The 25,526-nt window shown below is 35.2% G+C and overlaps 2 protein-coding genes across 3 annotated transcripts; one reads left to right on the forward strand and one right to left on the reverse strand.

Moving 5' to 3' along the window:
• Positions 1–1,256: 1,256 nt before the first annotated feature.
• supt7l (SPT7 like, STAGA complex subunit gamma) lies at positions 1,257–11,555 on the reverse strand. Of its 2 annotated transcripts, none has more exons than XM_051134224.1 (5): positions 11,449–11,555; positions 10,314–10,791; positions 8,077–8,401; positions 7,724–7,961; positions 1,257–4,046 (listed from the first exon to the last, which is right to left on the reverse strand). In XM_051134224.1, exons 2-5 carry the CDS (start codon positions 10,742–10,744, stop codon positions 3,784–3,786), a joined length of 1,257 nt encoding a protein of 418 aa, XP_050990181.1. In that variant the 5' UTR covers positions 10,745–10,791; positions 11,449–11,555; the 3' UTR covers positions 1,257–3,783. The 2 variants fall into 2 exon arrangements, with proteins under 2 accessions (XP_050990181.1, XP_050990180.1); XM_051134223.1 differs by having other exon boundaries at positions 11,415–11,537.
• A 223-nt stretch (positions 11,556–11,778) lies between these two features.
• slc4a1ap (solute carrier family 4 member 1 adaptor protein) lies at positions 11,779–25,134 on the forward strand. The gene is made up of 14 exons (XM_051133955.1): positions 11,779–12,602; positions 13,122–13,317; positions 13,399–13,527; positions 13,609–13,669; positions 13,901–14,040; positions 14,557–14,716; positions 17,267–17,337; positions 17,430–17,622; positions 18,770–18,872; positions 18,964–19,192; positions 19,415–19,519; positions 19,719–19,795; positions 20,317–20,386; positions 23,336–25,134. The coding sequence occupies exons 1-14, from the start codon at positions 11,793–11,795 to the stop codon at positions 23,383–23,385; spliced, it is 2,394 nt and encodes a 797-aa protein (XP_050989912.1). The 5' UTR covers positions 11,779–11,792; the 3' UTR covers positions 23,386–25,134.
• Positions 25,135–25,526: the final 392 nt, after the last annotated feature.

Here is a 25,526-nt window from a genome sequence, read left to right on the forward strand (position 1 = left end):
TTTTACTTGCATGACTGAAATAGCTGCCCAAGCAGCATGGCCGCCAGGTGAAATGACTTGCCTTGAAGGCACTTTAATGAAGATAAGGAGCAGCGACTGTGCAGCGTATTGTGTTGCCAGAATTCGGTAATTCAGAGGGGAGGGAAAACTTCCATGTCACAGAGTGCATTCATGTACTTCATCCGTCCACATCTGAGCACATGCACACAAAGCGGTAACAATGCAACTAAGGTGTTTACATGCTGTGATAAAAAATCAGCATACACCAAATGGTTACTATGACTATGAACTTACACAATTAAATAACATTTTTCAAACCAGCAACAAAATCTTACACAAACTGTAAATGTTGTTTACACTTAGATACATCCATAGATATGTATCAAAGCCACTGGAAGGCAAGCCTTCAACTTTTAGCCAAAAAGTGCAACGACTAATTCTAACGCTGCCACTTTGGCTGGTAGACAAGGAAGGAGACCAGAGGCTGTTTTTTTAATGAATGTCTGTGGAGGAGAGGCTTCACTAAACTGAATAAACAGCTTTTGTGAAGAAACAGCTTAATTTAATGAACCTACAGTCTATTGGCTAATCTTCAATTTGTTTGCCATTAAACAATAGTTTTGGATTTAACTACTTATTAGAATTTACACAGAAAAAAAATGTTTTTTCATAAAAGAAGTCACTGACTTCTTTCAACAGATAGGATTTAGTTTTTAAAGCACTTTTCAGTCATTTCTATAGTATCAGTAAATGGTGACCAGATGGTCATCATTGCCACCCAGATCTAATCCATATCAAGAACAGACGGTGGATCATCACCTAGAGATGACCTCTACAGCCCTTAATTTCAGTGGAGACCATGTCAACTAGATAAGCCCTAGAGACAGATCCCTGCAAAGACCTTGTCAACTAAGATGACCATCGGGACAAGACCACAGGAACCAGACGAATCCTCTGCACAATCTAACTTGTGCTGCATCTGTATTGTATGAAGTGCTATATAAATAAAGGTGACTTGACTTAATTGGCTGTCGCACAACTAAAATTCAGTGGTGTCAAGGCATGTAAAATGATTGCTTATCAAGGCACACGTGATCCAAGTTGACTGTTATGCCTTCTCCAATGGTAAGTACTACAGACCCTTTTATCTCCCCCCTCAATAATAAATCTCTGATTTACAACACGTTTATGCATCTGACGAAAAAAAAAAAAAAGTGTTAAACTCCATGAACAAACCCAACTTTAAAGTGAATCACTACATTACAAACTTTTATTTGAAGCAAAAACATTTTTGAAAACCAGACAAAAAGACACAAGTAAAAGACTGTTTACTTAACAGCTTTATAAAGAGAAAAAAAACTGCAACCACACACACTGTGCAACTAAATCTTTGCAAATAACAAAATGGATAAACACAAAATCATAAATTTAAAGCTGTTGAATAAAAAAAAAAAAAAACAACAACAGCGCAACAACACTGACTTGATTATGTCATATGTGGTAAATCACTGGTTGCTGGTTGTTCCCTGCAAGCTCTTTTGGCTCAATTTACTCACCAGTACTCTCTGATTGGTGGAATTTTATGTACATTTTCATGTGTGATATAGTTTTTCACCATAAATTCAGCTTTTAAACACAGCTATTTTAATTATAAAAATATCATGGTAATTTGAATGTACCATCTTGGTGCATCTAAAGTCTTTCATTCAGCTCAGTTCTGATTAACCTTTCTCAACTAAAAGTAAAACAAGCAAACTAACTACATATACAAATACAAAGTAACTGGTTGTGAAAAAAAAGTAAGGGACGTTGAAACATTTGAAACCCTGACTCATTTGCAAATCTGAACATTAACATGAACAGTGTAAACACATCTTAACTATGAAGATTATTTTTGACCGGTGTTTAAATTTTCTGGCTGCAGGACAGGTAACATTTCCCACAACATTGAAATTACACTTCAAGACAGTAAAAGCCAGACTGACACTTCACTCACAAGCATATATTACATATATATATATATTTGTACGCATCCTCAAGCCTCGTAGGTATAATTATCTGCTGTAGTTCTGAACATGTTTCCATTTAGTGAAAGGACTTAAAAGTAAATCACAACTGCCACTGGAGATGGGTAAAATGGATTAGTCTCTCTGCTCAAATAGAGCTTGTTCACAAAGCAGGATGCTCAATAAAAGCAGACACAGCCCAGTGGAATATCGAACACCTGGAATGAGATTGGAACAGTGTGGATGTGGATGAAAATGTGACCGTGTGAAGCAGTACTGCCCCCTACTGTTTCTGTCATCACAACAGAACCCGGCAACAACATTCAATTAAATTGAAGATGAGGTTGGAATAAAGAAAGGTCTTTGGAGAGGAATGTAATGAGCACAAGGATGGGAAATATAATTTTTTTTTTTTTTTTGTTTGTTTGTTTGTCTGGAATTTACCACGAAACTCAGCAGGAAAAAAAAAACATAAAGAATCAATACAAAATGTATAAATTTCTCACACAAACAGATTCATAAATGGCATTTTAGTCATTACAAAACCATAGCTGTGGAAAGAATCGATTTCAAAGCTTAAGATATCTTCTTATTTTTTGTTAGTTTAGAAGGCTGCACACTCCCACAAATTTCAGGACAATTCTTACAAAACCTGTCAAAAACAAGCCCAATCATTTCACTTCACACACACATACAAACACACAAACACACAACTAGAATAAAATAAAGTAAAACAATGCCTATTAAGATTTAAAATGAAAAATTTTCCAATATCATAACTACCATATTGTACATGCTTATAGTATGTTGTAGTTAACTCGTTCTAAAAACATCACTTAAGAACTCATAAATATATATATATATATATATATATATATTTTTTTTTTTTTTCCCAAGTACTTTGAATAAATGTTTTTTGCTAAAACGCAGTATTACAATAATGAAAATCTAATGAGAAATATCAAAAACAATGAGAATTACAAGTAAACTTAAAAGTGAATACCCAGGCATTTTACAGGAACAACAATGTCACAGTGCAGCTACAAATAGAACTAATTTAAATATTAATTTGCAAATTAAAATGTATTTTATTAATGTTTTAGCTTGTGGTGTGAAGTCAAGGTTTACAGAAGGCCTTTTTTTTATCTAACTGATATATATAGTTTTTGAAGCGGCCACTGGAAGGCCATACCAAATCATTTAAGAATGCTGCATGATAAATATCTAGTCTCGGTTCCTTATGATCAAGTCTCAGAAATGCATTGCAACCTGGTGAGGGTGAGAAGCTAAATTTACACTCAACCAGTGTGTTTAGGAAAACAGTTTTGGCACAGGTGGCTACGAGACAATACCTCCGCACTGTGACGCTTGGGAGTGTACAGGTAATGAAATGGCCTGCTTATTTAACATGCAGATTTATGCATGCTGTAATTAATTTGCCATTACTCCTTGATTGATGTCCCTGTGTGTTTTGAAGCAGACATCAGGCTGTAATTACTCCGCATGTTGTGCTCCCTCCATTGTTTCGTTACAATAAACAGATGCTAATTTTACCACAGCAAACAAGTAATTGTCCTGCTCAATAATTGAGTAAAACAGTGACCGTCTGCCATTTGCTCGGAGAGCATTCAAACTCGCACTTTATTTGTCGGTTTCATTTAACTTCACTAAAAACTTCCATTCAAAGGTAAGACATCTAGTCTCAACAGAAGGTAATACTATGCATCACAATGAGTGTGGAAGTGCTTTCAGTCTCTTTCTTTAGAAGACAAAACCACTATACTTTTCTCATCCGTTTCTTTGGCCGCTGAGTGAAAGGCGAGGTGCCCATGAGAGAATCTGGTGAATGGGACATGTAACTTCCTTCTGAACCACCAGGAGATGTAGGAATGCCAGCCTCACTCATGGTGGACATGGGGCCTTCTTCAAAGACGTCGCTGCCCAGAACTCCATGACCTGAAACCTGGCCCTCCTCACTGTCCTGAGGTTCCATCTTTACCTGGGCTAAATGCCACAAGGGGGAGCCATTCCCTGCTGCTCCTATTGTAGACAAAAATAAAATAATAATAATAATAATAATAATAATAATAATAATATATATATATATATATATATAATACAGTTTCTGAATTATGGTTGTCTTCAGTTCTGGCCATTATGCAAATCCTAGCTCTTTACCTTAATGAACAAGCACAGCCGACCACTTCAAATGAAACAGACTGGCTGTATTATACTTTTGTTCAAGCAAAATATCATAATGGTGATTGTTAAATCTGCATGTTTGCTGTTGTTTTATGAACATCACCAATTTTATATCAAAGCAGATTAGAAAGATTAACTAAAACACTGGGCAGAAAATGCATCAGTTTAAGAGAAAAGCTGACTGAGGGATTGAAACTGTTGACACCTAGCAACCCCAAGCATGACAGCTTGTTACTAATCCAAGATATCACAAATGTAGTGTAAATATGTAAGTAATATCATGTAAAGCAAATATCACAGACAATTATGCTTAAACAAGAGAAGCAGAATCATGATTAAAATACAATTTATTATGCAGCCCTAGAATGGATTACTTGTACAGGGTGCAATGTTAGTGCAATGTGAATCAGTTTTTAATAATCTTTGTTAACATTCGTTAATAAAAATAGACCTGTTCATTGTTAGTTAATTAATGGACCATTTAATAATTTAATAATAATAATAATAATAACGGATACACTTTTAATACTATATTAGTAAATACTGGAATTAACTTTAACTAAGATAAACAAATGCTTTTTAAGTATTTAAATATTTCATTGTTCATGTTAATGTAGTTGACTAAAGTTAACATATAGAACCTTACTGTAAAAGGATCCTGTATTTTTATTTTATGATAATGACATTAAAAAACGAATACTAGCCTAACTAACGCAAGTAAAAAGATCTAAAGCAATTATGAAAGACAATTAAACATTTAGAAAGAAAATGAAAATAAAGAAACAAATGATAAAAAAGAACAAATAAAAAAAACAGAATAAAGATACAAAAGAAAAAGCCCTTAAAAGTATAATCAAAAGTCAATTAAAACACTACATAGTCTTCACTGTATTAATTAAACACTGATTCTTTTTCAATCAGTAGTTTTGTCCTTTTTTTCATTTGCTGTCACTTTAAGACCTAATGCACAGATCCAATTTATTAATAATCATCAATATTGTTGCCTTCACTTAAGACAACCAACCGTCTTTCGACGTGATTGAATAGTACGTAGTGTCGTGAACGTGCATCCCAGAGCCTGTGCTACACAAGCTTTTGTGCTTCTTCACAAGTGACATGAAAGACTGAAGACATGAAAATCCTGGATGACAAGGGGGTGAGTAAATTATTTGTGAATTGTTGTTCTGGAAGTGGACTTCTTTAAATGAGTCTAGTCAAGGATAAACACAATAAATTGAAGCTCAATATACTGTAGACAGGAATATCATTAAAGAGTGACACACTGGTAATAATGAGAAGGCCTGCAGCGGACTGCTGCATGCTAGTTGCAAAAACATAATTTAATTATTATTCAGGAACTACATTAGGAAAGGGAAAAAAAACTACTTTCATATGCAAATTTGAGATGATGGCTTTATGCTTTAGCCCAAAATAACTCTGTATGTCTATGCACTGAACACAGTTACCGCTGATCATTAATAAGTAGAATGCAGACATTGCAGACAGCATGCTGTGCTTATACGGTAAACTTTTGGGGGAAAAAAAATGTTTTGTCTTAACTCCTCACCAAAACAGCTACTTGTGTAACAAATTCACTGCCTTTAACAGTAAATTTCAAAAACAATCACTGTCGGACATCAAATTGCGTGCAGTGAGCGATGTTTCTGTTATTATGCAGAATTCACATGTTGATTTAGGAGGAGTTGTGAACAGATCAAAGAACAAAATTTTTCTAAAGTCTGTTGTTGATTCTTTATGGTGTGCTGCTCATTCCCGAGTGTCTGGCAGAACAGACAGATGACCACTTTAAAAAAGGCTGCAGTAGAAAAAAGGCATAACTCACAGCTGTATGCCTTGTGTTTGATGTTTTGCATTCAATAATTCTCATCGAAAAGTTAAGAAGTTGCAAGTACAGAGCAAGGGTGTGAGTTCAAACACCCTTGTTGTCTTGAAACTTATTATTTTGTGATCTACAGTACATTGTAAAAAAACAGTTTGTTGAGTCAACTTAAAATAATTTGTTACCTGGCTGCCTTAAAATTTTAAGTTGAGTCAACTCAAAAAAAGTTTATTCAGCTTGAAATGTTAAATTATACTAAGTGACAGCTTAGATATTTGAGTTGATTCAACTTCAAATTTTAAGGCAGCTGGGTTACTTACCCATCTGTTAAGTTTAGCAAACACAAATATCTAAGTTGTTACTTAGTACAACTTAACATTTCAAGTTGACTAAACTTATTTGAGTTGACTCAACTTAAAATTTTAAAGCTGACTCAACAAATTGTGTTTTTTATTTTTTACAGTGTAGTCTCAAAAATTTAGAATGAGGTTTTTCAAACTGGTGCCTCCATGAGGCCACAAGTAAAATTTGGTAGAAAAAAAAAAAAATAATGCAATAAATAAATAAATAAACATATACCGGGACCAGTTGTTACTATTAACTTCTTGGTTATTATTGATAGCATATTGGCTGTTTATTTGTACTTATGATGCACATATCAGTCTTATTCTGCATCATTATGCTGCATTCTGACCATATTCTACATTCATTAATCCCACCCAATAAACGTAACAACTACCTAAACATAACAACTACCTTACTAACTGTTATTTATGAGTTTACCAAGGCAAAAGTCACAATAAATAGTTAGTTAATAGTAAGAACTGAGTCCCTAAACTAAAGTGTGCCCAAAATATATATAATGCAAATAATGAAATTACTGTGAAAATTTAATTTATAAATTATAAATAAAATGTTTCTATTCAAGTTTATATTACTAACTTGACTGAAAATTTTGTTCAGATAATATTATAATCATTTTGACTTTAATAAGATCTAAATATAAACAATACAAAAATACATACACTCAAGTCAATTATTTAATTTTTATGTTGTCAATGTTATTTATGGTTACACTTTATTTTAAGGCCAATTTCTTGCTATTAATAAACCATTACTTATGACTTTTGCCTCAGTGAACTACTAATTTGCTGCATACTAATAGTTAGTAAGGTAGTTGTTAATATTAGGTATTAGGTAGGATTAGGGATGTAGCATATGGTCATGCAGAATACATACTGTACTTCAGAAGTACTAATAAACAGCCAATAGGTTAATAATAGGCATGCTAATAAGCAACTAGTTAATAGTGAGAACTGGTCCCTAAACTAAAGTGTTACCTTATTTATATTATGATGTTTACTATTTTTCCCTCACTCTGTATAAATAGGTCTTTTCTTGAGAGCTACTTGGCTATTTCCCCCTCCTTTTTTGGATATTGATGAGAATCGATCTATACTGAAATGGACAACTTTATTTCAAGTATGTCTGCTACTCATCTCATAAAGTTAGAGTTATTAGTTATCCTAATAACAATTCTTCTTCTTATTATTATTATTATAAGAATTAAACAAATAAATGAATGAATTGCATATTATGTTTTAAATTACTTTTCTTTTGAACATTTCAGCTTGATTGAGAACTAATAAGGATCCTTCAGAACTGAATGAGGTACCTGATGTGTGAGGGGAATGTCCTTCCTCCAATCCTCCAGCCAGTCTTTCATTGGATGAGCCCAGCACATCAATGGGAAGGGCCTGGTCACCTGATGCCAGAGCCGCTTCTGGCTCCTCGCTCAAAGGGAACGGAATGCCACTCCCCGGTTCCTCTTTAACCTTCAAGGGTTTGGAATCCTCCAAAGCCTTTTCTGGATTCACAAGTCTCTCATACTCTTCAGAGAGCTCCTTACTGACCTACGGACAAAGATGACACTAGTCAGTCAATGCCAAAGCAATCACAATGTAAAACAAAAGCTACACATACAGTTCTGTGGGTATTGAAGCTGGCATAACATTGGAGATATCTCACCTGCAGCATGTAGCTGTGGTAATCTTTAATGCGGACCTGCCAGAAGCGCTGCAGAGCTAGGACACTGCCAATGCCCACCTCGTGGAATACCTGTTCCACCACATCAGGGAAGGGTGTAGAGCCCTGGCAGGCCTCCCTGTCAACAGCTACTCGCAGCAATTTGGTGATCCGCAAGTAATGTTCGTGGACCAGGTCGGTCAAAGTCTCCAGAACACTCTCATTTGCAGACTCAAATCCAACATGAGCGAGCACCGTGGCGACTGACTGGTAAAGAAGCTGACGGCAGGATGGCCAACTCAACTCAGTGACTGGCTCACCTTTACCTCTAAAAGGAAAGAGATGAAAAGAAATTAAAAATACATATATTAATCACAAGTATGGACTTGTCTTCATAAACTCAAAAGAGGATGCAAAGGCATTGTGGCTTACCAATAGTATATGTTTCTTTTTTTATGTTTTTTTTTTTACCTTTTTTTTTAATAATATGATGGTTTCTAGAAAACAGATTCATCAAGGCAAGTTTGAGGTTAATATACGCCTTACAGACAAAAAGACAATGGCCAATTATATATAAGGGTGTGAAAACCAAAAAAGGAAAAAAAATCTATTTTAAAACATTTAACATGTTCTAAGAAATGTACTTTGTATTGTACTCAAAAAATCTGTCTCTCTCTCTCTCTCTCTCTCTATATATATATATATATAGAGAGAGAGAGAGAGAGAGAGAGAGAGAGAGAGAGAGAGAGAGAGGCTGCTATGATGCTTCAGATCGTTCATTTAAAAATTTAATTTAGGCTTTTATTCACATACAAACATTAATCAACACACACATCAGATAAGGCAAAAGGAAGCTCAAGCATGCTTGCTTGACGAGTGATAACTAATGAACTTCATTCTCGTGTATTCATTCTTGTGTTTTATGCAGCATGTTTGAGCTTTCATAAGAACCAATGAGGTTTGTTATCACACGTTAAGCAAGTATGGTGTTCTTACCATGGTATTCTTAGCCTAGAAGAGGTGGATTAAAGTCACTGTATGTATAATTGGAATTTTTATGTGTTTTTGAATAAATGAATAGATAAGACAAACAATGACTGACATACATACAGTTGAGGTCAAAAGTGTACATACACCTTGCAAAATATGCAAAATGTTAATTATTTTACCAAACTAAGAGGGATGCTCTTAAAATGCATGCTATTTTTTTATTTAGTGCTGACCTAAATAAGATATTTCACATAACAGACGTTTACATGTAGTCAGGAGAAAATAAATTTATAAAAATGACCCATTCAAAAGTTTACATATGCTTGATTCTTAATACTGTGTTGTTACATGAATGATCCACAGCTCTGTTTTTTTGTTTTTTTGTTTGTTCATTTGTACATGAATGATCCACAGCTCTGTTTTTTTGTTAAGTGATAGTGGTTCATGAGTCCCTAGTTTATCCTGAACAGTTAAACTGTCCGCTGTTCTTCAGAAAAATCCTTAAGGTCCCACAAATTCTTTTTGTTTTTTTAGTATTTTTTAGTATATTAGTAACTTTTTTTTTTTTTTTCCCCATTTTCATTTAGCACTGCCCTTCAGAAGCTACAGAAGATACTTACATGTTTACATTTCCCAGAAAACAAAATAAATTACATTTACCCTGAACTTCAATTTTCAAAAGTTTTCACCCCCTGGCTTTTAATGCATTGTGTTTCCTTCTGAAGCACCAGTGAGCATTTGATCCTTCTGTAATAGTTGCATATGAGTCCTTCAGTTGTCTTTAGTGTGAAAAGATGGATCTCAAAATCATACAGTCATTGTTGGAAAGGGTTCAAATACACAAAAGATGCTGGAAAACCAAAGAATTTGTGGGACCTAAAGGATTTTTCTGAACAGCAGTGGACAGTTTAACTGTTCTGGACCAACAAGGGACTCATGAACAACTATCACTAAAAAAAAGAAAAAAAACAACTGTGGATCATTCAGGTAACAACACAGTACTATATTAAGAATGAAGTGTATGTAATCTTTTAAACAAGGTCATTTTTACAAATTCAGATATTATTTTCTCTTGCGGACTATATGTAGATGTCTTTTACGTGAAATATCTTATTCAGGTCAGTACTAAATAAAAAAATAACATGCACTTGGTATGATCCCTCTTATTTTGGAAAAAAAATAAATATTTTGCAGATTCTGCAAGTTGTATGTAAACTTTTAACCTCAGCTGTAATTATCTATGGACATACTTGTAGAAGTCGCTCTCTGGGTCACTATGGCGTAGTTGAAATGGCTGTCGAGGAGCTTTACTATCCATTGGAAGCAGATCATCAGGTACCGTTGGTGTGGCAGGCCGCGGAGGTAGAGCTTCCCCATCCTCAGGTTTGAAAGCACCCTGGGCATCTAATAATGTGGACAGGGGTTGCTGGCCTTGCTGGGCGGCAGCAATAAGGCCCCGGAGACGACGAGCATGCTGACTCAGCTGCACAGTATGGATTGTGAGGCTGCAAGGCTCAGAGGGGATATCCAGCATGGTAGTAGGACGTGGACGCTGTGCAGAAGGTTGGTGCAGGGGAGGGTCCTGCATCTCCACCTGGCGGAACTCACGCTGCAGCAGGTCAAAAGAACTGCGGCCCGAGGGAGCCGAAGCCACTGGAAGCTCGCCCCAATAACGCATCATCTTTACACAGTGCTGTCAGTCAGTGCTTCTTTTGACAGTGGTACAATCTGAAACCCACAGAAACCACTGATGACATTGGAATTTCTTTGAAAAACTATCAGCAGATGCACATATAGTGGTTATGAATGGTTACTACAAATATCAAAAGAATTTTATTTATTTACTTATTGCAGAACGTAAGCTTCTAGATTATATAAAATCATATATTTAAATTATTTATTTTTAAAAAACAAATAACAGTTATTTATTCATCATTGTAGTGTTGCACTGCCTTTACACTGATTAAAATGGTAAATAAATAAATACATACATAAATAAATAAATAAATAAAACAAATAAGTACATTACAAAAATGGCAATGGCAATCTAATGAAATAAATGAAAAAAACACAACTACAAACAAACTTAAAAGTACAACAACCAAAAAATATAATGGCCCTAAAATATTATTCATTTTCTTTCTGCAAACTAAAATTTCTTTAGATTTAAAAAGACTTAGACATGAGATTCCGTTTCAGTTACTTAAGATCACACTTCTTCGTAGAAGTTTACTGATACACTATAATATGCACATTTTTACAAACTTGTTTTACTTTCACACTGCATAACATTAGATGCACTGCAATGAAAATGGCCATTGTTTAATGTGGTACTTATAAAGCATAATTACCATCATAATTATTATAACCAATCGCTTATTTTACCTTTCTTGAGCAGATGATCATAAAAGCAAATAATAGCAAATTAAAGCAATATGTATCACTTCGACAACGACGTATAAACGACGAGCCGTTGTGAGGTACAACACTAAAATGTTTCCGTGGAAAATATAAATAGTTCCTAGACAGTAGAGATATGAGATTAGGACTTTACCATGTTAAAACCACTACATATATTGCAAATAATTACTAAGCATTCATATTAAAATATTTACATACATTTATTAATATAAACTAAATAAAATCAACCTACATCACAAATTCTAAACTACAGGATCGGAATCATTAAAGTGTTACACCAAACACACCATATCGTGTAGTGAACACACATGATGGAGTCTGAATGCAGCGGACAGACAGAAAATAATCACACTGAAATGGAAACAGAGAAAAGCTCGAGTCTTAAGATCGACCAGACCGGTGATACTAAACAGGACGTCACGAGCACTAATGAAAACACAGACGATCCTTTTAAGAAACCGGATATTTTTGTGGCTCCAACTCTCCCTGTGAAGAAATCAGGAGGGTTAAACTCAAGCAAGAAACTCGCAGAGGAATTAAGCAGCAGCAGCAGATCAGAGAATAAAGACACAGATATTGATACCAAACACCAGCAACTACCTGCAAAACCCACAGACACTCTAACAGATCCGTCCGATCATCATCCATCATCCGAGAGATCAGAGGCACAGAAGGTCCAGTCCAAACCAAAAGACATCCGACCCAAGATCGCTGCCAAGCTACCCCCGGCGGGTAAATTTCCTCCGCTCCCGTACACCGAGCCCCCGTGGGGATCTGTTCCTGACATCAGCTACTCGTTTGAGCTGCTGAAAAACGGGGCGATCCTAGATACGGTCCCGCTGACCCAGAGAAGTTATTTTGTGGTGGGTCGGTTGCCGGTGTGTGATGTGTCTCTGGAGCATCCATCCATATCCCGCTATCACGCCGTAGTGCAGTACCGGGGCAGAGCTGGGCAGGATGGAGTCGTAGGAGAGGAGAAGGGCTTCTATGCCTATGATCTGGGTAGCACTCATGGGACTTTTGTAAATAAAAATAAAATACCTCCTAAAACATACATAAGGCTACGAGTGGGACATGTTCTGAAGTTCGGAGGAAGCACAAGACTCTTTATTTTGCAGGTATGTATTTATTAAGAGTATAAACAGTTGAAGTCAAAAGTTTACATACACCTTCCAGAATCTGCAAAATGTTATTTTACCTAAATAAGAGGGATCATACAAAATGCATGTTATTTTTTTTATTTAGTACTGACCTGAATAAGGTTTTCCCATAAAATACGCTTAAATATAGTCCACAAGAGAAAATAATAGTTAAATTTATAAAAAAATATGCTGTTCAGAAGTTTACATGCACTTAATTCTTAATTCTGTGTTGGTACCAAAATGATCCACCGCTGTTTTTTGTTTAGTTAATCTGCCTGCTGCTTTCCAGAAAAATTCTTCAGGTCCCGCAAATTCTTTGGTTTAGCAGCATTTTTGTGTATTTGAACCGTTTCCAGCAATGACTGTATGATTTTGAGATCCATCTTTTCACACTGAGGAGACAAGACACTAAGATACTCATAGGCAACTATCTCATGCTCTTCAGTACTATTGCTTGAGCTAGCTCTGATTATACCAGTTTCCCTCTGTTCCCAGGGTCCAGAGTTTGACGAAGAAGCAGAATCTGAACTAACGGTGACAGAGCTCAGAGAGCGTGCTAGAAAGCAGAGAGAAGAGCTGGAGAAGAGGATGATGGGTGATGGCTCAGATGAGGAGGAAGAGAAAGAGGACAGTGAGGCCAGTGCTACAAGGAAAAGCTCCTCAGAAGATACTGGCTGCTCTTGGGGAATGGGTAACAAAGACAACAGATAATTTATTACACAATTTATTGTAACTACCTGTTCTTAGGGAATTAACAATTTGTCTTTTTTAGCTGAAGAAGTAGTGCCCGAAGAGGATGAGAATGAGGAGAATCCGTTTGCCACAGAATTTCAGGAGGATCAGGAAGCAGCATACTTAAAAGATCCTAAAAAGGCATTACAGGGCTTTTATGACAGAGAAGGTAAAATAATCATGAAATCTGGATTTCTTTACCACATACATCCATGAAATCATGTGACTTTAATTTTCATTTTCATTTTAGGAGAAGAACTAGAGTTTGAATATGAAGAAAAAGGCCATGGTACCTGGCTTTGCAGAATTAAGTAAGCACTTCATTTCTATTTTGCAGCCAAACCACATTTGCGCCGCCTTTGGTTTTATAGCACCAGCCACCAAAGTTGGAATGAGTGGTGGAAAAAATGATTTACTGAAATACACAGATTGGTTGATCTTAAATGGCTATACAATTGTGGAAATTACTTATAAAAAAGGATACAGGTGATTTTGGTGACGTTAATATAAAAGCTAAAATTTAAAAATGGTGTGTATTTTAGGTTGCCAGTGGATGATGCTATGGGCAGGCAGCTGGTGGCTGAAGTGACACACCCAGGGAAGAAGAAAGAAGCGGCTGTCCAGTGCTGCTTAGAGGCTTGCCGCATCCTGGAGGCCCGTGGTCTTCTGAGACAGGAGGCAGGTAGGTATATGTCAAACAGTCAATACCAAAAGCTTTAGTGACAGATTTTCGACTGGAGCTGTCAGATCAGTTGAACACTTTTTAAAAACTTTTTTTTGCTTATTTTGTTTACAAAATATAACATAAAAATGAAAAAAGGGAACATCGGATGAAATTGTCACTTTTTTTATGCATTTAGTTAGGTTTCTGGCATATCTGTCAGCTCAGAAAAGCTGAAAAGAAAACACGCAGCCAGTTTGTTATGGGTTGTCTGAGTCCGAATCTGTTATCCAGTTTCAATTTGCAGCTGGTTTCTATGTAGAAAGCTATCTATCTGAAGACCACCTCCAAGCTATATACAAAGTCCAAGGCGTTAGGTAAAAAGTGTGTTGTTTTACCTGACCATTGAGGAATTTTACTGAAAGTATGTTACAGACATTTTATGAAGACCCTAAAGAATCATACCAGCTTGTGGTCATCCGATGTCTTCTTTAATGTTATATTTTGGGTGACATTGTTTTTTTTTTCTCTTTACAGTGTCCCGCAAACGAAAGAAGAAAAACTGGGAAGATGAAGATTTTTATGACAGTGATGATGACACGTTCCTTGACCGGACAGGTGCGGTGGAGAAGAAGCGGACTGAACGCATGAAGAAGGCTGGAAAGATTCAGGAGCGTCCTGATACGTATGAATCACTGTAAGAACCCTGCAAGAACAGTGCATCTGGAAAGTATTCACAGCATTTCACTTTTTCCATTTTTTTTTTTTTTTTTTGTTACAGTCTTATTCCAAAATGGATTCAATTAATTATTTTCCTCAAAATTCTACAAACAGTACCCTGTAATAACAATGTTAAAGAAGTAGTCCACTTCCAGAACAGAAATTTACAGATAATGTACTCACCCCCCGTCATCCAAGATGTTCATGTTTTTCTTTCGTCAGCTGTAAAGAAATTGTTTTTTGAGGGAAACATTCCAGGATTTTTCTTCATATAATGGACTGATATGGTGCCCCTATTTTGAACTTTCAGAATGCAGTTTAAATGCGGCTTCAAACAATCCCAAATGCGGTTGTAAACGATCCCAGCCCAGGAAGAAGGGTCTTATCTAGGAAAATGATCGGTTATTTTCATTAAAAAAATACAATTTAAATACTTTTTAATCTCAAACACTCGTCTTGTCTTGCTCTCCCTGAACTCTGTGTATTATGGTTTAAGACAGTTATGGTATGTCAAAACTCCAATCGTATTTTCTCCCTCAACTTAAAAAATCCTTTCAAAATTATCCTACATCACTGCAGAAGTACCAATCCAGTCTTTGCAAAGGGAACATGCAAAGAAGATCAAACACCCTTAACAAAAAAGGTAAAACACAGATATAAGACGATTTTGAAGTTGAGGGAGAACGTGCGATGGGAGTTTTTGACATACCCTAACTTTCATGAACCAGAAAAAAACAAGTTATTTATGAAAATAACCGATCGCTTCGCTAGATAAGACCCTTCTTCCTCGGCTGGGATCGTTTACATCCGCATTTGGGATCATTTGAAGCCGCATTTAAACTGCATTTTGGAAGTTCAAAATCGTGGCACCATATCAGTCCAATATATGGAGAAAAAATCCTGAAATGTTTGCCTCAAAAAACATAATTTCCTTACGGCTGAAGAAAGAAAGACATGAACATCTTGGATGACAAGGGTTGAGTACATTATCTGTCACTTTTTGTTCTAGAAGTGGACTTTTCATTTAAAGAAGTTTTTTGTAATCTTAAATGTATTATAAATTAAAATAAAAATAAAAAATGGGGGGATACATAAGTATTCACCACCTTTGCTCAATACTTTGTTGAAGCACCTTTGGCACCTCAAGCCTCAAGTCTTTTTGAATATGACGATGCAAGTTTGGTACACCTATTTTTGGGCAGTTTCTCCCATTCTTCTTTGCAGGACCTTTCAAGCTCTATCAAGATGGATGGGAAGCATCTGTGCACAGCCATTTTCAGATCTCTCCAGAGATGTTCAATCAGGTTTAAGTTTGGGCTCTTGCTGAGCCTCCTTTGTTATCCACTGCTATCCATGCTAGCCACTTCTTTGTTATCTTGGCTGTGTGCATAGGGTCATTGTCCTGTTGGAAGATGAACGCTCTGTGGAGCAGGTTTTCATCAAGGATGTCTCTGTACATTGCTGCATTCATCTTTCCCTCGATCCTGACTGGTCTCCCAGTTCCTGCTGCTGAAAAACGTCCCCACAGCATGATGCTGCTACCACCGTGCTTCACTGTAGGGATGGTATTGGTGATGAGCAGTGCCTGGTTTCCTCCAGACATGACACTTGGCATTCAGGCCAAAGAGTTCAATCTTTGTTTCATCAGACAAAAAAATTTGTTTCTCATGGTCAGGTGCCTTTTGGCAAACTCCAGGCAGGCTGTCATGTGCTATTCACTGAGGAATGGCTTCCGTCTGGCCACTCTACCATACAGCCCTGATTGGTGGAGTGCTGCAGAGATGGTTGTTCTTCTGGAAGGTTCTCCTCTCCCCACAGAGAAACGCTGCAGCTCTTTCAGAGTGACCATCGGGTTCTTGACACCTCCCTGACTAAGGCCCTTCTCCCCCGATCGCTTAGTTTGGCCAGGTGACACTCTCTAGGAAGAGTCCTGGTGGTTCCAAACTTCTTTCATTTAGAGATAATGGAGGCCACTGTGCTCATTGGGACCTTCAAAGCTGCAGAATTTTTTCTGTACCCTTCCCCAGATCTGTGCCTTGATACAATCCCGTCTCGGAGGTCTACAGACATTTCCTTGGACTTCATGGCTTGGTTTGTGCTCTGACATGCACTGTTAACTGAGCGACCTTATATAGACAGGTGTGTGCCGTTCCATATCATGTCCAATCAACTGTATTTACCACAGATGGACTCCAGTCGAGTTGTAAAAGCATCTCAAGGATGATCAGTGCACCTGAGCTCAGTTTTGAATGTTTTTTTTTTTTTGTTTTGTTTTTTTTTTTTTTTTGTTTTTTTTTTTTAGTAAATTTCAAACAAACTTCTTTCATGTTGTTATTATGGGGTATTGTTTGTAGAATTTTGAGGAAAGTAATGAATTTATTCCGTTTTGGAATAAGCTGTAACATAACAAAATGTGGAAAAAATGAAACTTTATGAATACTTTCTGGGTACACTGTATTTCCTTTGTGATTATCCATGCCCCTTTGTGTACCGTACCTGGTATTGATGTAATATGTATTCTTTCTTAGCTAGCCAAACTGGCTGAGGTTGAAAAAGAGCTGGCTGACACTGAGAAAAGGCTCAGTTCTTCTGGGAAAGGTAAGGTGCTGAAAGTCTGTGTCCTTTTTCATATTTCTCTCCATAATTCATCATGTGTAAGGTTACGCGTCCTGTTTGTTGGCCTCCTTCAGGAGCCTCCAGTTCTTCCACAGAGGACCCTCTGGATGCTTTCATGAGCGCCGTACGGAATGAGACTGCTCTGGATGGGGTGGAGAGGAAAAAGCTACATTTACATGTAGCTGAGTTGAAGAAGGAAAGTCAGAGACTGCGCAAGCTAGCAGACATGGCCAAACCCACCCAGCTGCCCTCATTACAGCCCAACACGTGAGCTTGTCATTTAAATATAACATGCTTTCATTTTAGACAATTTAGAAATGGATTTTCTAAAAGTTTAAAAACATGCGCACAGTTGATAATGTACACTACATGATTTCACAGACCTAGTTGTGCAGTTTGAATCAAATTTGGATTCTTTTTCTGCATAAATCTGCAGGGCAGTGGGTTCATGATACAAATAAAAGTGCTTTTTTTGAGAATATGTTCAGATATATTCTCTCAGAGAGTTTAGCTCAGTCAGTCATTTGTTGTTTATGTGGAAGGTGTTTTATAGGGCCCTATGATTTCTGCAATGCAGAAAACAAATTTGCAAGAAAACACTTTACAATAAGGTTCATTAGTTAACGTTAGTTAACAACATTAGTTAACATGCACTAAGAATGAACAGTACTTCAACAGCATTTATTAATCTTAGTTAATGTTAATTTCAGCATTTACTAATGCATAATTAAAATCACAAGTTGGGTTTGTTAAACATTAGTTAATGTACCCTGAACTAATATGAACAAACAATGAATGACTGTATTTTTATTAACTAACATTAACAAAGATTAATAAAGAGTGTAATAAATGTATTGTTCATTGTTCATTCATGTTGGTTAAAACATTAACTAATGCTAACAAATGACACCTTATTGTAAATTGTAACCACTTAAATTAATAAATTGAAGATTTATTACCTAAGATGATCTTCAGGTGGGGCATTAACTGTTCATACTTGTTTAAGAAATATCACATAATTTTTTTTTTTTCTTGTCCATGTTTATTGTATCCAGTAAACCTCTGCGCTTTGTTTGCCAGAAAATGAATGGGATTGTTTAAATTTTATTTGATTTGAATGTAATTTTTAATGTTTTATGCATTAATTAAATTACCAGCGTTTCTGTAAAAAGAAAAGACATTTCACAGATCACTGATTTTAATAAATTCTTAAATTGTTATAGTTGTATAAATTCGACTGATTACCTAATGTTCATTATTAAAATGTAATTAAATGAAAATGGAAACGGAATCCAGAAAAATGAAAAACTGAAACACAGAATTTGATTTAAAAAAAAAAAAAAAGAAAAAAAATGGACTTATTTCATATGGACCTAAATTTTGTTTAAATGTATGTTTTTGTTTTTAAATACAGATCTCAGTTCCTGGATACTGAGAAACCTAAGAAGTTATCTCTGCCTTTGTTTGGAGCCATGAAAGGAGGGAGTAAATTCAAACTGAAGACTGGAACTATAGGAGTGAGTTTTTTTTTTTTTAATTTATATTGGAATAATATATAGGTCATTCTTAGGCACTGTAATGAGTTTCTCTCTCTACCTAAATGAGCAGACGTTACCCCCAAAGCGAGCCAATCTGCCTCCTGAGCTCTTTGACATGAAAGAAATGCCCCCTGATGGTGAGGAAGAGGAAGAAGAGGAGGAGGAGGATGAGGAGGCAAAAAACAAGAAGTCAGAGGATGCGGTCACAGATGGTGAAATGGAGGTTCAGTCTGCAGAGACGGCCAGCTCAGAGCACTCCAGTGCAGACAGAGCTGAAACTAAGGCGCACCACCCTAATGGTTAGACATTTACAAAATTAACTACCTACAGCACTAAAAGTGCTGTGGTGGGAAAATCTTTGTTGGGATTTTTAAAATTGCTTGTAACACAATATTCCCAGAATAGTGTAATTCTGTTTCTGACCACAAGAGAGCAGCGTTGTGTTACACAGAGTATACTTCCATATATTCGCCTTTAAATATAGCTATCAAATATTTTCTGAAATATGTCTGTGTGTCTAGCTAAAGGAGCCTGTGAGGACCAGCCTGCTAAGATAGTCACATCTAATGAAAAAGAGAAATACAAGTCTCCAAATCTTCAAGACAAAAACTCCTCTACTCCAAAAGGTAGAATCACATATACTGTGTATGGTTTCACATACTCTGTCATAATTCCATTGTAATTTGTAGTGTGACTGTTTTAAAACATGTTTCTTCCATTAGTCCATTGACTGTTTTTTAACCTTAAAGTGAGTAATGGCAGTGGCAAATGTCTGATGGCCTTTGTTTTTTTTGTTTTTTTTTATTATGATTCATATCCCAACAGAAGAAATTGACAACAGTGCCACAAATGTCCAGAGTCCAAAGACAAATACAAAGAAGAAAGTTTTTGGCCCAAGCAGGGTAAGTATTGTAGTAGTAAATTATTATCCATGTAAACAACTCTGCTCAAGGCATAAGATATGTAACCAAAGATTATGTAACAAAAGTGCTAAATAAGCCATTTGAGGTTCTGACCTACAGCAGCCCCAAAATATAAAGAAGTTGCATTTATTTTAAAGAAAGTTTACACAAGAATGCTTTTCAAATGTAACATTTCACAACACTTGTTAGGTATTAACTTACTACTGATATGCTATTATAAAAAGAGGACATAAAGTATTTTGACATTTTCTGGTTGTCTAAAAAACTTTCTGGTTGCTCTGCTAGCTAGAACATATTTTAGATACAAAATACAAAACAGTTCTTTTGTGAAATATTATTGTAATAATAACAAGGTCAGTCTGCTAGCTGAAACACTTGTGTGATCAATAAGCGTGTAAATACTTTTTGGGACAACTGTATTGATCTGTAACTTACAGTAAGGTTCTAGAATTAGTTTTCATGTGCCCTGATTTCATGTACATTTCTACCCTTATTTCTAGCCTCCTGTGACCATGTCTAAGCAGTACCCAGAAGATGACCCTGACTACTGCGTTTGGGTTCCTCCATCAGGTAAGTAGCTGCCCCTTTTCACTCCTGATGGCTGTGATATAATTAAGTCCTACCTGTACTGTTAAACGAAACCCTAAACAACTACTTATGCAGTTTAAAAACATGCATCAGAAATCAAGTATTCTTGCCACTGCAGGCTTTAATCTCAGTTTACAGGCATTCATGGAATACCAAACATTATTTTCAGTGAGTGTTGGCTTTTGATCTTAGGACACTTCAAACGCAGTTCTTACATTAATGAGAATTGGAGAAGCATCATTATGGGAAAACTCATTAATTCCAGGCCAGGGAATTTAGTTTAAAGTCAGGGTGTTATTACAAGATAAGGTTCTCTGTTTCTTAAAAGGAAAAATAGAGTCTTTGCCAGAATCCATTTTTGTTGGTATGGTGCTTAAGTTGTAATCATGTTAAGCTAACATAAAGCAAAAAACAAATGGCCCCTTATTATTACACTGTATTAGCCATATGGCTATCTATGACTTGATCAAAAGATAAAGACTTAAAGTTGACCTGAAATATCTTTTATTTGCACACATAAAAATGTGTTCTTTAATCTGCTTTGAAAGGCCTAATGTAGACTACTGTTCAGAAGTTTGGGGTCAGTAAGACTTTTGTTTATAGTAACATTTTAAAATAACTTTCATTAATAAATCTCTAATAAACAATATATAATGCTTAACAGATCATTGGTTAACGTATATTCACATAGCTAGAAATATGAGATAATGTGCTTGTTAATGTTTACTACTGAACTTATGAAACTTTGCAATAATGATTAACAGATTCATATGAAACTTCATAAGAAACTTTCAATTCATATGACCATGCACTTTTGAAAAATCTTCAAATGATTGTGACAGATGGTTTACAATGATTAAAAGCTTCATTAACAAATCATTAACAAACATTATATAATGCTTAACAGATCATCAGTTAATGCTTCAATTCATACTATCATGATTTTTTTTTAAAAAATCTACAAATGATTTTAACAGTAATTATACAATGATTAAAAGCTTTTTTTTTTACACTTTTGAATGCTAAAAAATGTCATTAAACTACAGTTCATATATTACCTAAAGTTCTTTTTTACTTTTACAAATGTTGTGAAAAAATAGCTTAAATACTAATTTTAAGTGTTTCACAAACTATTCATGTTAACATATTCATTAACTAGTCTGTAAAGGTCATAAAAATCTACAATTTGCATATGTTAACAAATCATTTATTAATTATTTGTTCATGTTTTTGCAGTACCCAATCTAAAGTAGAAACTATTCATCATTTGTAAATGTTTATATATTAAAATATGAGCAGTCATCTCAATAGCAAATATTGTCCCAAATTACCTGAATTCACTTACACATAACATTTACAAATAATTTATTAATCATTTATTCATAAATTTTGCAGTACTCAATCTTAAGTTGAAACTGTACATTGTTTTAAATGTTTACTCATCATTTAGTATCTTTATGAACACTGGACTTTGAGCTGCTATAACAACGTTTGTGTAACAATCATAAGTTAAGTTTAGCTAAATGCTTGCTGAATACATAAAACACATTGTAATTTGGGTGAGAACATTTTGTATTATATCATTAAACAAGATATTCCTTGAAACATACATTAACGGGAGAAAACAAATTATTTTTCATTTATCAAAACAATGTAATCTAAACAGACTGAACCATGTTCCCTTGTAGGAATCAGACTAAACCTTCTACATTTCTGACCCCTTTACCAACTCCTAAACCTACCCATACCATCAAACTTGTCGCTAACCTTACCCATTTCACACCTCAGTTGCAGCAAGTGTTGTGCACTAACAAATGCTTTTAGTCATTGTATAACATCTGTTAAAATCAAGAAGTGCATGATCATATGAATAACTTTTTGACATCTGTAAGCATTTTTACATCTGTAAGCATTTTTATTTACATTAAATAATTATTTGTCAACCATTAAGTAATGTTTTCTAAATGTATTAGTAAACGTTAATAAGCACTTTATCTTACATTTCTAGGTATTTGAGTATGTATTAACTAATGATCAATTAATCATGATATATAATGTTTCTTAATGATTTATAATAAAAGTTATTTTGAAGTGTTACCGCATGATTTCTAATGGATAACGTGACACTGAAAACTGCAGTTACGGCTGCTGAAAATTATCTTTGCCATCTTGGGAAAAAATTACATTTTAAAATATATTAAATAAAAGATGGTAATATTTGTAAAAATGTTAGTATTTTACCCTTTGCCTATTGTCCAGTTTGTATTTCAACAGCGTAAAGGAAAGGTCGTAAAAAATGTATGAATAAAGGTTTTAAAAATTCCCAGTCTACAGATATTTATGACATCAGCCTCAAACATTAGAATGCATATAACTTTCGTTAACTCTACAATATGCAAATCCACTTCACCAGTTAAATTCTCTTTAAAAGTGATTCTACAGAGCTACCGCAAAACGGAATTTTAAAGACAGAATTTTAAAGATGACAGCTTGCTTGTTTCTCTGGCGCATATGATTAAATAAATGCAGCCGTATGTATGTATGTATGTATGTATGTACAGTCATGTGAAAAAGTTAGGACACCCTATTTTTTTTTTTTTTTTTTTTTTTTAGAAAATGTACATTTTCAGTATGATCTGTCCCCTTTACATATTGTCTTTGAAATTCATTGCTGGTTTATCTATTTGTATATACAAATCTATACATAAAAATTAACATTTCTTCCATTTTCTTTGAGAAATGTTCCTGATGTGTAAAAATAAATAATTATCCCACATTAGTTTGCTTAAATTTTGTCTTTTTACTTGAAAATCCATCACATTATAGAAGTCAAATAAATGCTTTGTAATTGCCATTCCATGATGGTGTTAACCAGAAATTTTAAACAGAAAACAAAGAGATCATTTTATACTCTATGTCTGTTCTGAACAGGTCAGACCGGCGATGGTCGGACACATCTGAATGACAAGTACGGATACTGAATACAGCAAGGAAAGACCATCCTCTTTAAAATGGAATCATTCATCTTAGTCCTTGGGAGTGGACAGATACATATTTTACATATTTACATCTTTAAACTTAATTTCCAAACAGTGAACTTTTTGACAGATGTTTAATTAATAATAATTTGGTTTAGTCCTAGGACTGACTTTCACTTTCTTTGCCCTGTTGTCATTACGGAATTTTTTTTTTCACACCTGGTCTGAGGCCAAGGATGGTTTTGTGGTGGAGGTGGCTAAAGGTTGGGGAAAAATTATTCTATTTTCAGGGTTGTTTTTAGGGCCAAACTAGAATTTCTTAATATTCTCGAGTTTCTGTTTTGCTGCTTATTCAACTCGAATTCAACTTTTCCATTGGACGTTGTAATTTTCTTCAAATGCATCATGCCAGTGTAATGTCAGTCCATTTATGTTTAAGCACTTCTGTTGTTGACAAATCTCTACCCACAGTTTGCTGTTCTGGGATCATTTTAAAAGGCTTAGCGAGCTCATTGACCACTCAATCCGCTGTTCTGGGTCATTCTCGGAACAACAGCGGACTCCCTCCTCAGTTTGGCTGAGTGGCCATGCTCCGTATGGCTAGAGCTCCTGTTGGATGCGGTTCTGTTGACTGCTAACGATGCCTCCTCAGAGAGAGGCGGCTTTACCAGCCATCTGGACACTTGCTTGGCATTCTAGGATTAGGAGCAAGCTGTTAATGAATCAGTCTGTGTGTGTGTGTTTGCAAGAAAGGGAGTGAGAGTGAGCTCCGTGTACATTATTTATGTGTGTATCTTCTCTTGATATTAATGAAGAGTGACTCAGTGTTGGTGATGTGTGAGCGTGTGTGTGTTGGTGTGTCCAAGGATGGATTAGGCCCCCCACATTAGCTACTACGCACTGGTGTCTGTTTATCCAACCTTTTTAGTGCTTTTGAATTCTCCATTGTTTGGAGAGCATGATTAGTCACATACAAATTGTGTATTTTGTTACTTATATTTTGTAAAATAAACACACACTGTGTCTTACCAACATGGGGTCTTGAGTTGAGTGCTTGGGGTCTTTTAAGTTATAACCCTATAAAACTTTATCATATTTGAGCTAATTTCTATGGTCTCTAAGATTTCAAAATTATCAAATGCTTTCTGAAAAACCTGTTGTACACAATCTACATGCCTTCTGTTGTCTGTTTGATAGTTTATATTTTTAAGTACAAGGCATTTTAGAATAGTTCTAAAAATGTTCCTTTTCAGGACATGTCACCTTTATTTATATAGTGCTTTTTAATAATACAAATTGTGGTATGTGTTTATTTGCTCGTTTGTTTGTTTTCCTGTGAAAACTACTGATTTTTTGAAAAGTAAATTTAAGAATAACATTTGTATTGTTAATAATATTGTAATATTGTTAACAAAGCTGTTCCATCCATGTATGTATGTATGTATGTATGTATGTATGTATGTATGCATTTTATAAAGCATGTTTAGGTATGTTCATGGCAACATTCAAGGCTTGTTCAGGCATGTCTCTGGGTATACTCAGTTTAACTCTGGCAAAATTATGAAATACCAAGCCCACCAAAAAATACTTGCTTAAATGAACTTATCACGTTTTTACATTATCGAGATCTTTTAAATGAATGTTAAAGATACAAGAAAGGTTAAGGTAAGGACAAAATAAATAAATACATTTGTGTAAAAACAAATAAGAAATGTGTTTACAGTAGTATGTTTTCAATAAAATTCTGTGTCAAAGCATTCTGGAAGGTGTAGAGCAGAAATGCAGTTTGTTAATACACTTATAATGCTTCTGTACAAAATTATGTTGTAAAAAAATTAGTTTTGAATATGTATAGTGAGAGAGATTGTGGTTAGACAACTGGGTGAACGTCCAGTCATCAACGTAATTCATATGTGTGGAGCTTGCACCATGTTAACTGTGCTTTGTGAATAGTTATGTTACATAACCTTATAGTCCTTGCACGGATATCAGAATCAGAAGAATCAGAATTAGAATTAGCTTTATTCGCCAGGTGTGTGCAAACACAAGGAATTTGGTGTGTGTGTGTGTGTTTTTAAGGTGCTCCTGGTACATACATACATGCATACATGTATACATATCTGACATGAGAACAGAGAAAACAT

Source organism: Labeo rohita, chromosome 17 (assembly GCF_022985175.1).
Source record: "Labeo rohita strain BAU-BD-2019 chromosome 17, IGBB_LRoh.1.0, whole genome shotgun sequence".
NCBI lineage: Eukaryota > Metazoa > Chordata > Actinopteri > Cypriniformes > Cyprinidae > Labeo > Labeo rohita.

What these genes read in the sequence shown, in the direction of transcription:
- supt7l (XM_051134224.1), bottom strand. Translation starts at nt 10,744, where the DNA reads ATGATGCGTTATTGGGGCGAGCTTCCAGTGGCTTCGGCTCCCTCGGGC. An exon ending in CCAGAGAGCGACTTCTACAA is followed by an intron (nt 8,402 to 10,313) that starts GTATGTCCATAG and finishes CTTTCCTTTTAG; the next exon opens with AGGTAAAGGTGAGCCAGTCA. An exon ending in ACCACAGCTACATGCTGCAG is followed by an intron (nt 7,962 to 8,076) that starts GTGAGATATCTC and finishes CTTTGTCCGTAG; the next exon opens with GTCAGTAAGGAGCTCTCTGA.
- slc4a1ap (XM_051133955.1), top strand. Translation starts at nt 11,793, where the DNA reads ATGATGGAGTCTGAATGCAGCGGACAGACAGAAAATAATCACACTGAA. An exon ending in TGAAGACTGGAACTATAGGA is followed by an intron (nt 18,873 to 18,963) that starts GTGAGTTTTTTT and finishes CTAAATGAGCAG; the next exon opens with ACGTTACCCCCAAAGCGAGC. An exon ending in AAGTTTTTGGCCCAAGCAGG is followed by an intron (nt 19,796 to 20,316) that starts GTAAGTATTGTA and finishes CCTTATTTCTAG; the next exon opens with CCTCCTGTGACCATGTCTAA.